The 13,563-nt window shown below is 44.4% G+C and overlaps 1 protein-coding gene across 3 annotated transcripts in view; it reads right to left on the minus strand.

Moving 5' to 3' along the window:
- Nucleotides 1-13,563, minus strand: part of Sh2d4b (SH2 domain containing 4B) — an 81,886-nt gene that overhangs the window by 23,319 nt on the left and 45,004 nt on the right. For 2 of the 3 annotated variants that reach the window (XM_031362835.1, XM_031362834.1), the window contains 2 exons: nt 6,912-7,128; nt 4,266-4,390 (listed from right to left, as the gene is read on the minus strand). In XM_031362835.1, the coding sequence (XP_031218695.1) occupies nt 4,266-4,390; nt 6,912-7,128 (342 nt within the window). Of the gene's footprint in view, nt 1-4,265; nt 4,391-5,687; nt 5,691-6,911; nt 7,129-13,563 lie in introns of all 3 variants that reach the window. The other variant, XM_031362832.1, reaches the window with a different exon arrangement.

Consider the following 13,563-nt stretch of genomic DNA (forward strand, 5'->3'; position numbering starts at 1 on the left):
TTTTTTGGAGGGGAAACTGGGAATGGAGAAATTCGCATATAAATAAAGAAATAAAAAATATATATATAAAAAAAAAAAGAAACTCAAATGTTGTGCATCATTCTCTTCTACCTACAGCATCACTGTGACAAAAGCATATCTAAGTGCATCCTGTGTGCCCAGAAGGCTACATAAAGTAGGATGTCTCCAGCTGAGATCCCTGGCCACCCACGACATGAGGAAGGTCCCTATCAAAGGGGTTAGTAAACTGTCACAGGCTACCTGTGGGCTAATAAGCTCTCTGTCTCTGTAGGGATTGGTACAGAAGCAGTCCCACCTACCCATCAGGAAATCCACATGTTGGAAAAAAAATTGGGGACCTCCCGGTATTCTGTACTTTAGCATTTTAGAAATGAACACACACACACACACACACACATCTTAAAACTGGGCTGCTTATATTTTGTTTTTACATAAATGTGCAATATATTAAAGTAACCACTGTTAACTATCACCATCAATTCAGAAAAAAAAATGTGGCATTTTAACACTAAAACTGAAGAGGAATATAATCCTGGAATAGAAATACAGCATAGTCTTTTCTTTCTAAGCAAAGGCAGTAAGCCATCCTCCATATATGAGCCTTTTTCTTTCATTCTGTCACAGACTAATGAAAACCTGGTCACCAAATAGTTCTGTTCTGTGTGTGAACAACCTCCCTACATGCTTTATGGTAGAAACTGTCAGGAAAATATGAAGTCAATTATACAAATTCTAAGACTTAAATCTAGGTTCTGTTTGTTCTGTGACAACATAAAACTTACCCTTTTCTCCACTGAAGTAGAAAGTAAAATTAAAGATAAATTTCTGTTTCCCCAGCTGGGCATCTGAAGGCAACATGGGTGAGCATGAGAGTCACTGCTGAGTATGTACAGGCAGTGTTCCAGCTGTATGCAAAGGGCATACAGGCTTCATTAAGTTGGACCAAGTAACCCTTCTTGAATATATTATCCAAGACAGTCTACCAAGTGAAAGAGACCATACTGGTCTTTGTACATAAAAACAACAATGAAAATAAAAACCTCTAAGACCTTCCAAAAAAAAAAAAAAAAGATAAATTTGATCACCTCTATTGTACTTCCCCTACTGGTTACCAAGAGCAACCAGCAAAGCCACCAAACCCCACCCCTAAGGGGACACTTGAGCTGCACTCTGCAGCCATGTGAGACATCATAAACTACTCCCATGGTAGTAATAACATACACATGGGGATAAAAAGGTGGTGGTCCAAATGGGAGATCCATGAAGGGCTTCAGACAATACAATGCTACAGAATGGAAAAAGGCTCTGATACCAGCTCCAGGGACATGTGGTTCAGTCACCCGTGAGTGCTTTCTCTGAGCCATGAAGAGCTAACCCATGATTCTTTTGGATAGATGGAGGCCTAAGAGAGGGAAGATCACCAAAAATGGAAAATAGTTATAAGAGTCTTGTCATTCAAAACTCCCAAGCACACCACAGACACTATGGCACAGGTGTAATCATAGCAGGTATCTGTTCCATCTAGAAATTTTGAGACTACTGTGTGACTCACTCTTTCCTTTCCCTATGCCCTGAAACCATTAGACTTTCCAATAGAAACAAAACCTCAGTATGAGGCCTAGATGTCTAGGCCAACAGGCATGAAAGCAGAGTATAAAATAACCCTTAGTTGGGAACAGCCACTGAGTCTTTGGGTGCCTGTGTTCTGAAGTGTAACAAAGCCTACACACATATTTGTGATCCATGCAGAGGGGATGTTATAGTCTTCTAGATGTTGACAATATTGGCAGTAATAGATGATGGCAAGCTTCTCTTGGCTGTGTTTCTGAACCTGACCCCTAGGCAACTGGGAGGTAGAGGTGACAGATGAACCGAGAAGTGCCTAAGGCCTGTGTCCTGCATCTGTTGGTCATATCACCAATTAGCAAAACAAGCTATCTCTTGTACAACTCCGGCCTGTCAGATTGTTTCTAAGCTCTTTGGTGTGGTTATTATACAACTACAAGGACCCCTGCTGAGTATCAAGAACTGTTATTTGGGACTGGAAAGCCTGGGATCTGACAGCTAATGCCCACCTTTACCCATTCTTCCATAGATGCCTACTGTGCAGGCACTGGGTAACAGGCCAGGCACTTCGCTTTGCAGAGTTAAATTCATATAGGAGAATAGACAATGAACATTGAGATAAATACCAATGGCATACGGGAGGTATTTGGGAATGATAGAAGACAAACTGGCAAAGCGTAAAGAAAATAGCCTTGGAAAGAAATCCAGGAGAGGCTTTTCAGAGGAGCAGATATTGCAGATGAAAAGTAAGACTATATATGCCAAGTAAAGAGCTGGGAAGAGACAGCAAAGGCAGGCAACATCATTGCAAGGACAAAGGGTTTGAGCTGGAAAGGAGGGTAGCTCATGCAAGAACGGAAAGGCCAGAGCTCTGGGCAATGGGGGCACAGGTGATTGACATAAGTTTGGTGCAGGAACTACCTGTCACCCGGGCCTTGTGGACCTTGGACCAGGGTTTAGAGAGGTTTCAGTTTTTGGATTTTGTTTTTTTTTTTTCTTTTATGCATATATAAAGATAGGTAATGGATAACACAGCAGAGATGTGATGGAATCTGACTGCCTTTAAAAGAGTCCCACAATGTTTTGTGAAGAATGAGCCAGGAAGAGGACAGACCAAGAAAGACTGGAAGACCATCACCTTGTGACCTTCAGAGGACCTATCAGTACTTCATCTGAGCTGCCAGCAGCCTGCATTCAGAGTTCACATGCTCTTTGGGCTCCAGCAGACTAGAGTAGGGGTACAGGCAGGTTTTGCTCAATTAGCATGTTTTCCGGTTAAGCATTTCTCGTTCCTTTCTCAGAGTTAGAGCCATGCTTATTACATGCCCAGGAGGGCGTTCCTTTGCCAGATGCCAAGCAACTATCAAGACACCATAACTCTGCATCAACATAACACTAGGTCCAGCCCTTCGACTGGATAGAATTAAGAGGACACAGAACCTGGTCTGCACTAGGAGAGCAGTTCACCAACAAGACAAACATGGGAAACACAGGCCATGATAAGGCTCTCCTGTCCACTAGGAGATTTGACAGTAGGGAAGCAGGCAGATAGGGGTCACGTGGGTAATAATAGTGTCAGGAGAGGTCCATTCTGACAGGGGGAATCCTAAGCTTTCCTAACTTTAGTTAAGTGTTAGTAAAGGAAGGAAGACTTAGGGAACAAGGCCAAGGTGCAGAAATTTGACGCTCTGGCTAGACTGCTGGAATATAAGGGTTCACATGAGCACAGAGAAGGTTCTCCTAAGTCAGTCAGCTTTAGATGGCCTTCTGACTACCCAGAGGAACATCAATGAGATCAGCCACGATCATCTGAACCAGGCTAGAACTGTCCAGCCAATTCAGACACACATGAAGAAATAAAAAGAGGTCTACCTGCTTTAAAGTATGGTAATTTGAAGTTGTTTGTTATGCAGCAGTAGCTAAGTAACATTGAGAGAACTCAAAGCCAGAAGCTATTGCTAATTCTCTGTAGCAAATCTCTGGTGAATCCACAGTCAAGTTTGTTTCCCTATGTGAAGATACTGCATATTCAGATCACTGAAGAGAGGTGATGGACGTGGAGATTCATTCTTGATGTTAACTTTAAACATCATCTAGTCCTTTTTGGAAACACCCTTCTGTCTTTGAGCTTTGGTTTCATATCCATAATGAAGAGATTGGAAGATTTCTAAAGAGGTACCTCATCCAATGCTCTGCACTAAAGTTACTCTGAATTCTTCATCCATCAATCTGGCATCTAACCAAAATGATTTTGTTTTTCAGAGTGAACAGCCTACCATGATGTGGCCATGGCTATGGCTATAAATAGAGTTGCAGACTCAAGAGACACTATGGCCCTGCCCTGCTCACCAGTAGCCTGGGGGCCCTGGGCTCACTGTCTAATGAGTACAAAGGTTTAACCTGGTGGGTGACTTGAAAACCAAAGAGGCCCAGTGCTGATGACAAGAGTAGATGGGACTCAGGTTCACAACTTCCTAGAAGACAAAGGGAATGTATGTCCAGCATCCCAGTGACCCTAGACTCATGGATTCTTGCCAAGTGCTGGAGGAAGAATTCAAGCAACAAGGACCCCAAAGTTCTCCACACCTCTAATTACAGCTATCCTTCAAGACTTCTTCCATCTGAGAAAGAGTTGGACATGTAACATCATCTGAAGTGGGGCCCAGAAAGTATACTACCATGAAACCAGGGGGCGATAGACTTGGTGTTCCTCTCAAAGCCAGCTCGGCGAGGCAGCTGTTCTTCCTTGAACCAGCGCACGATGACTTCTCTGGAGAGTGGACACAGAGGTCGCTCCCAGGTCCTGAAAGGAAGAAAGAGAGTGAGGGAGGGAGGGATCAGAGAGGAAAAAGAAATGGAAGGACAAGAATAGGGAGGATAAAGAAAAGAAGTGGAATGGAAAGATATGGCAGAACAGATAAAGGCATTTGCTCCCAAGTTGGACCATGTGAACTTGATTCCAGGAACCCACACACAGAGAATTGACTCTCACAAGTTGTCCTCTCTGACCTTCACATACATGATCTGGCATGTGCATATGTGCATGTGTGTTTGCATGTGTGTGCATGTGTATATGTGTGTTTGTGTGTATGACTAATTAATAAAAAGTTTTAAGAGCATAGAATGGGGAAGGTATCTCTAATTATTCTCCCAGATTCAAAAAACACACAAGAAATTTATCTCATAAAAATCAAGCAGTGGTGGTGCATGCCTTTAATCCCAGTACTTGGGAGGCAGAGGCAGGTGGATTTCTGAGTTCAAGGCCAGCCTGGTCTACAGAGTGAGTTCCAGGACAGCCAGAGAAACCCTTTCTCGAAAAACAAAAACAAAAACAAAACAAAAAAAAAGATCAAGCATTTCTGCATACTAGAATAGTGTACCCCCCAAAATCAAAAGATAACTGGCAAATTGAGAAAATGGATTTGTCACAATTTTTTTCTCTAACATGAGGAAATACTAGATATGGATAAAGAGAGCATAGAGCACATAGTGAGAGGACGTACTGGACAACAGATGGAGAAGAAAATAGCATGGCCCTTCAACATTTGTGAATTGCTTAGTCTTGTTCATAGACATACATGAGCATTGAAATGTACCACAAGACGTATTTCCTCAAACAAGGTTGACAGCAAAACAAGGTGAGCTGGGATAAAGGATATGAAGATGCAACACATTGGTATTAGCCCTGTGCAGGACCATTGAATCTCAAAAGCACACAGCCCTGGAGTAAAGAGAGAATATCTTTGCAGATTATGGTTGCCTAATGTAAAATTAATTTCTGCAAGTTTATATATGCAGAGCCCTGTTGGCGGTTGCAAAAAGATTTGAAATAGCAATGTCTGATAGACTGATAGTCTCTGATGACTAATAGCAAAGCCATACTGCCGAACACAAGATGGCTATTAAAGAAAAGAGGACAAACAAGGTTGTTTGTTTGTTTTCTTGCTTGCTTGTCTTTATGTTGACTGCTGCACAAAAAAGCCCAGGGGTTAAGATGGGGTACAGACAGAATCTGAGAGCAGTGTCTATGGTGGTACAGTGAAGAGATGGTGCCCAGGGAAGGAATCAGATTTCTCTATGAATACCAGAGCTTCTCAGACCTTCTAGTTTAGGAGTCATACATGAGAAGGGAGGGAAAGAAGGAGAGAGGGAGGGAGGGAGAGAGGGAAAGAGGGAGGGAGGGATAGAGGGAGGGAAGGAAAAAAGGAGAGAGGGAAGGAGGGAGAGAGGGAGAGAGGGAGGGAGAGAGGGAGGGAAGAGGGAGAGAGGGAGGGAGGGAAGAGGGAAGAAAAGAAAGAAGAGGGGATGGGGAAAGAAGATGGAAAGGCAGAGTTAGCTCTTAGTAGACTCTAGAGGAAAGGAATGGTGGGTTATGAACAACACCAAAGTCCAATCAGAACAAAATTAGACAAACCACATAATCTGGGGGTGAACTGACTCCTGAACATTCCCTGAGGACAAAGGAACCACAGGCATGCAATCCCACATCTCTGGTCCACAGGAAGTAGCTCTTCTGCAAGGCCAGCCAAGGGGCCTTGAGACAAGAAGCCAGATCTCAGAGCTGTATAGCAAGACAGGCAGACACGGAGAGGATCCAGGTGATCTGTGTCTTTGGCTTTGCCAATCATGGGTTGTCACTGAAATGTCCTTGGCAAATAACTCCTCTAGGGACACAAATGTGCACAATGACATCTCAATCTACCCATACTAGTGCTGTTCAAACTAGGTACAAACCAGCTCCATCCATGGTTAGAAAAGGTTATGGTCCTAGTTCCTGGATACTGGGCCATATTCATGCCATCTTAGGTCTTCTGTGACAAGGTTTTGACCAAGGTCAAGGAGTCTAAAACTATGGAAATATTTGGGGTGTTTGTATATGCAGATTTTGAGGGGAAGAAGCTATACAGCTTTCTTTGTTTGTTTGGTTGGTTTTTTTCAAGACAGTGTTTCTCTGTGTAGCCCTGGCTAACCTGGAACTCACTCTGTAGACCAGGCTGTCCTCGAACTCAGAAATCTGTCTGCCTCTGTCTCCCAAGTGCTGGGATTAAAGGCATGTACCACCATCGCCTGGCCTTACAGCTTTCCTTAGTGTATCAAGGATTACAAGAATCCTTGACCTCTGAAAGTTTAACCCCCAAACTGCAAAGTTGTTTGAGAGGTCCAGAGCGTACCTTATTTCTATGTTCTGCCCATTATATAGACTGCAATGTTGAGGCCTTGGAAGGCAAATGACGTACAAGTAATGAACAGAGCCTGTACCAGAGCCCACAGAGCTTGTCTTACGGGTCCACAGTTCTTCTTGGAGTATGCCTACCCTAAAATACCTGTCAGGTCCTGTGAGGGGTGATAGTGGACTGGTGCCAGGAAGTTGGTGATAGAGTCTTGCCTCCTGCTCATGGTTCTGGCCAAGTTCTTGGAACATGGTGCTTAGGCCAGCAACAGTGCCCTTCTGGATGGCTCGGAGCGAGTGGCGCCGGTACTCATCCCGGGCTCGCTGAGCACGACGGCTCCTCTCCTCATCAGCTGCCTTGGATCTCCGCACTGGAAAAGAAAACAGATTGGTTGGCCTTGGCCCATAGCCCAAGCTATGCACTGGCTAAACACAAACAGCACTGTATATAACTTACTTGGAATTCCTTGATTCCTTGGGAACTGGCCACACAGAACCCCACGGTCTACAAGATGCTAAGCTCCTCTAGGGATATAGCGAAGGACTCCCAGCGGTATGTTTGTAATTGGGCATGCGTGTACGTGCGTGCGTGCGTGCGTGCATGCGTGCGTGCATGCGTGCGTGCATGCGTGCGTGCATGCGTGTGTGCATGCGAGCATGCGTGAGTGGATGCGTGGGTGGGTGGGTGGTGCGTGCGCAGGTGTTTGGGTCGGTGGGTGCGTGGGTGTGCGGGTGGTTGGGTTGGTGGGTGCATGCATGAGTACATAGCTGTTAAGGGAAGTTTGGGGTGGAGAAAGTGAAGGCCAAAGTAACCCTATTGGAATCAAGGGCTTCTGTTTGAACGTCATCCTGAAGTCTGATCGCTTCTTGCTAGTCCTTTACCTTCCTCTAAAACCCAAGAGTTCTCAATAGAGAGCTCTGGAAGCTGACCCCAGACTTCAAAATTGTGCAAGATTAATGATTGCACTGGCCTGGCAGACCACATCCCCTTCCAAGAAGGAAAAATCTTATTCTATCTATTCAACGTCATCACCGGCTCTACAGCTCTCTAGCAGCCACACTTGGTCAGAATTTGGCGGCCACGGGTGAGTAGTTCTAGTTTACAAAGAGTGTTTTTCCTTCACAAGTGGTCAGGAGCCTTCACTGAGAACGTGTCAACACCCAGATCCAAGCACATAGTCTGTGCCTACAGACCCGTATACAGAGTGGTGTCCTACACAGAACATCTGCATTTTGAGCTTCACAAGGACAGGTGCTTTGGCCTGCCCAGTGTGTAGAACTGACTCGGCAGACAAGATACTGTTCTAGGTGATAAGGACATCCTTATGTTAGGGAGATGGTTCATGTTTGCCATACAAGAACGAAGACATGAGTTTCATCCTCAACACCCTATAAAAAATGAGCATGGTGGCATGTGCCAGAAATCCAGCTCAGGGTAGGCAAAGACAGAGAATCCCTGGAGCTTTCTAGCTGAATCTGTGAGTTTCAGGTTCAAGGAGAGACCATGTCAAAAAAAAAAAAAAAAAAAAAAAAAAAAAAAAAAAAAAAAAAAAAAAAAAACAAAGTGGAAAGTGATAGAGGAAGAAATTCAAATTTAGCACCAGCCTCAGCATGCACGAGTGTGTGCATGCACAGACACACATACACATACAAGTGTATGCACACACATTTTAAAAATTAATGATTTTTAAAAGCATTCCATGATTTGGTTCTGCATTTTACTCTAGGCTGGATGGAGAGAAGGCATGGAAGCAGACCCTTCTTTCAACCACTCTGACCAAGCTGGGGAAAGGACAGATAAACAGCACTAATCTTAATGAAAATGGTCGTGAGTGCCATTGGAAAAAAGGAAAGAGACCGCCAGGGTCCACAGCATTCCTATGTCCAGGGTCCAGGACTGTCAAGGGAGAAGTAGCCTTGGCCTGTGCTATCGAAGAAGTGCTCTGCTCCCACCAAAATTCATGTTAGGGTGTAGGGCCTTTAAGAGAGACTGGAGTCACCTTTGTAAGACTTGATTAATTTTCCTGGGCATAGATCACTTCTTGGGAAACAAATGTCTAAAATAGATCAGCTCCTTTGTTCCTTCTCTGCCTCAGCTTTCTCTCAAGCAGAGAATAAATTTGTTTTCCTTGTGAATTACTGAGTCTCGTGAATTACAGTGAAAGACAATGAACAAGATAGTATGGAAAGATCAATTGCTTTCTAAAGAAAGGAGGTGAGGAGCCGATTCCAAGAAGAAACTCTGGGCTTCAGTGATCCAGCGACTCATCTGTAGGTCTCTGGCAGCAGGCATTCTGTGAAGCCTGCTTGCACTGTGGGCAGAGGGTTAGACAGGGTCACCATCATCGTGCCGTGAAATATTGGGAGCCTCTGCCATACAAAGACAAACAACTGCATGGAGTTTGCAGTCCCTGAGAGACAATGTAGAGGGACAGACAGTTATAGGTTTTGTTCCTGAACCCTGCCTGGTATGGAACAATATTATTTTTTGTTTGTTTGTTTTCTTTCCCTGGACAATAGAGATGGTGCCACCCTTAGTCCAGGGGTGCTACACTGCTGGGCTGTGGCAGAGTGGCATCCCTTCCACTCAGTTCTCTGACCCAGAGGAAACACAGCAATGTCTGCTTTCCCTCTTGGTTGAATGTGTATGAGTAGTCACACAGCTCTAGAGGTGCAATGAGGCCAGTGTTGAAAGGGGGTTGCCACTTCAAATAGCATGTTGGCCAGGTGTGGTGAGACACTCCTATAGCTCTAGGACCCTAGAGGCTGAGGCAGGGGGATTTCGAGCTTCAACATAGTCTTTATAAGAAATCCCTGTCTCAAAAACATGGATGAATGAATGAATAGTATAGTCGTTCATTTAGTTGTATTTAGTTGTCTACATGTGCCAGCTCTAAGTGCACTTACAATTACATAACCCAAGCACCATATCACCCCAGGAGACCCAGTTACAGGGTTTGGCCCTCAGAGAACTTACAGTCTAGGAGGGAAAACAGCACTAAACGGCGGCGACGTTGTGGTGTGGTGTGGCGCTGTGGTGGGGTGTGGCGCTGTGGTGGGGTGTGGCGCTGTGGTGGGGTGTGGCGCTATGGTGGGGTGTGCGCTGGACTTCAGGGCCCCCAGAGGAGGGACATCTCATGCAGACATGGATAGCATCTGGAAGCGGGGCGAGGGCTAAGCTGATGCCTGGGAGAGTCAAGAGATTTGACCAACAGTGGCCAACAAAAGGGCTTTCTTAATACAGTGGTCTCAGAGGCCAGAGGGAGGAGGTGTCTCTCCTGGAACAGCACAGCATCACTGAAGACATGTAAGGCAGACAACGCCACTTAAAGACCAGGAACTTGTGACTGCTGTGTTCTAATGCTGTCTTGAAAGACAACTGGAAGCCACTAGAGGGCAGAGTCTGGTCTACACTCTCAAGAGGTTGTGTGAGCTAAACAGCACTGGAGGGAACCCAAGAATGAGAATAAAGAAGCAGAAAACAGGAATGCCTGAATGAGGAGAATGGCTGAAGCAACCACATTTAAATTCAGAGAGAAAAAAACAGGCAGAATCTGCACAATTAGGTTGGACTATTATTATTACTATTACCATCATTATTTACTTCATTTATTACAAGGGTGCGGTGGGGGAGTGGAGTGTGTGTTAAAGGCAGAGAATAACAGTGGGACTCCGTAGTTCTCTTTTCACCTTATCATTCCCAAGAATTGAACTCAGGTCGTCAGCCTGAGCAGCATTTGCCTGCACCCACTGAGCCAATCACAAGCTCCCTTGGTCAGTTTTATACTGAGACTGAGCAGAAGGGAGAAGACCTAAAGGCCAGGCTGCCTTTTAAAAATTACAGTGATTGATTGATTGATGATTGATTGATTGATTGAAAGACTGGCTGACTTATTTTGTGTGTCTGTGTGCAGGCTCACACTGCATAGGCATGTACACAAAGTGTGTGCACATGAGTGTGTATCTGTGTGTTTGTGTATGTGTTATATATAAACATTTAATTTCTGTCATCTGTGATTTTTTCTTTGGCCCTTTTGAGTCAGGATCTCTGGCTATGCAGACTAGACCAACCTCAAACTCATAGAGATCTATCTGCTTCTGCCTCCTGAGTGCTGGGATTAAAGGTGTGCGTCACCAAATCAAGCGTCTCTCTGTGATTTTGAACAGAGAATTAACTAACTATATGTTCTTTTCCTCACTAGAAAAGGAAGGCTTCATGGAGTTGCTTTAAGATCTCAGTGAGGGGTTTGCTTCGGTCTTGATACAGAGGTGTGGGTTAAACATGTTCAGAGGGTTCTTACTCGGAAGGCTGTGTATTCTGGGACCTGAACACACCATTTAGAAACAGCCTAACCTTTGGTGGAGGTGGGAAAGAGAATGGCTAGTGGGAAGGAGGGCTTTTAGGTAGAACCAGCAGTTCCTACCAGGGAACAGAATAAATGAACACGTGGAAAGAACAGCTTCTTAGCCTCTGGACCTATGTTTAGGGTTTCCATTTTCACAGATGTGCTGTGTTTCAGCCTGCTGGAGCCTGACCACCTACATGAATCAGTACATTTAGCAATAAAGATAAAGGCTGAAGAGTGAGCATCAAAGTTTAAGATTAAGTGAGATTCATCCACAGTTCAGGTGGTCTAATGCAAACAGCTTTCTCAGCCCCTATCTCAAGCTCTCTCAGGATGCTATCAATTACCCACTTCCCTCTACCTTAGCTTGGTAACTGACAAGAGAGATCCCTGTGGTGACCAAGGCTACCTGCTGGACCCTTTTAGGATCCAAACTTTCCTCAGGGCATACTGATAGAACAATGATTTCCTTGGGAAAGCTAAATAATGCCCAGGGATGTGTGAGCCACTCCACAGGAGAAGGAACCCCCAAATACAGCCTAAATTAGGTATTCAAAAGTTAATATGAGTAGTCAATATTTTAATATTGAAAAAGGCACTCAGTGTTGAGATGGCCCCTGGTTTATGATGGTTGAATGTTTGGTGTTTTTACAAAAGTAATATAAATTCAGTCAAAACTGTACTTCAGATTTTGATTTTCGATCTCTTCTCAGGCTACCAATATGCATGTGTGCATGCATGTGCATGTCCATGTGTGAATATGTGTATGCTGATACTGGTCAGTGGCTCCCACCCAGCTGGGAGATCTGAGCAGATCACAACCTATACCCTCTCAGTAGGCTCCGTTGATGAGCCAGGGTGTTCTGTAGTTTCGGGTTAGGATTAGGTCACACTTTCAACTTCAGGGTTCAAGGATATAACTTTCATATAAGTTGAAAAACTGTGGCTATGTCCAAGGAATAAAATGAAATCAGTAATTTTTCCCCTTGAGACCCACTAGCTAAGAGGCCTCTTTATTGAGTTTGAGGATATGGTTCATCCTGGTGGGAAAGGATGGTGGTGGGAAACTGAGCCAACTGTTCACTTTGCATCTTGAAGTCAAAAGGCAGAGAAATGGCTGCTTTTGTGCTGGCTTTCTCTCTTTTCCCTTATCACTCAGCCAGGTACAGTACTACCCATATTCACCATGACTCTCCCCACTCAGTTAATCTTCTCCAGACACACTCTCACAGATCAAGCTGAGATGAACCTTACAGTGGCCTTGAGGTTTGTTAATCTAGTGAAGCTTGCCCCACTAGAATCAAAAATCACACACACACACACACACACACACACACGGAGAGGATACCAAAAGCCCTTCTTTTCTCTTGCCTTTCAACTTCTAGTTCACATTCTTCTCTGCTTCAGCCCCCTTCCAGTCCACCACCATTCTTGAAATCTCCCCCAGGCTCAGCCTGTCACATGCATCTAGCACTTTAGAATCGCCAATGTTCAACCAAGAACCCAGACCCACTTCTTTTTAAGAGAAAGGGGGAATAGAGCCAACATCATGGGACTCCTGTGCCAGGACTTGTGAAGTTTTCTCAGGCATCTCACTCCAGCAAGAAATGAGATGATTGCAAGCAAAAAGGTTGATTTGGAGCCATAACCAAAATCACACAGTTGGAGGACCCAGAGTGACCAAAACTCCTACTCAAAATGGCCAAACCTCATTTACATTTTAACCTCACAGCAACAATACTAATTTCTGGGTTCTATAAATAATATCACTTACTGGCTTCTCTCTAAATCTCTAACAACTAAATAGTCTCCAACTCTACACCCCTACAAGTTCACGGTTGAAAAGTCATTAAGCACACAGCCATGCCTGACCTATCCAGACAGTTTCAGAGGTCAGGCCTCTAAGATTTGAGCTGGGTAACTAACCTCCATTCGAGGGATACTGAGCACTGTCTCCCCTCCCCCTCTTTTTCTTAGTTGGAGAATTTAATTTGACGGTTTTATCAAAACTGCTGCTCCTGATGGATTAATGGCCCACTATATCTTTCAGATTAAGTTAATTGAGTGCAGAATGGATTTGCTAGATTTGAATGACATGCTCTGAGTTTAGCTCATCATTCTTTAAGAAAGAATACTATGAGAACCTCTGATCAGGAAGCCTGAATTATCTCATGTATTACAAGTTTTTCAGAGGTGTTTCCATTTTCAGCAGGCACATGGCATATTGAGCTACAATCAGGCAGCTCTCAGAAGACAAAATTTCCAGTCTCCAACAGGTAAAACAACAGCTCATGAGCTCTGCAGAAGCACTCGGCCTTAGGTCCTCTCTCTTCACACAGCAAAAGTACCCCCACAGAACTTGTTTGAAGTCACTCTGGTAAATGGCCAAGCTATCCAGCCAGTGCTTCCGGTAGTGACCTTATTGGCTTCATCTTGTGAGTCTCACTATTTTTTTTTTTT

This window comes from Mastomys coucha, unplaced genomic scaffold (genome assembly GCF_008632895.1).
Source record: "Mastomys coucha isolate ucsf_1 unplaced genomic scaffold, UCSF_Mcou_1 pScaffold9, whole genome shotgun sequence".
Lineage (NCBI taxonomy): Eukaryota > Metazoa > Chordata > Mammalia > Rodentia > Muridae > Mastomys > Mastomys coucha.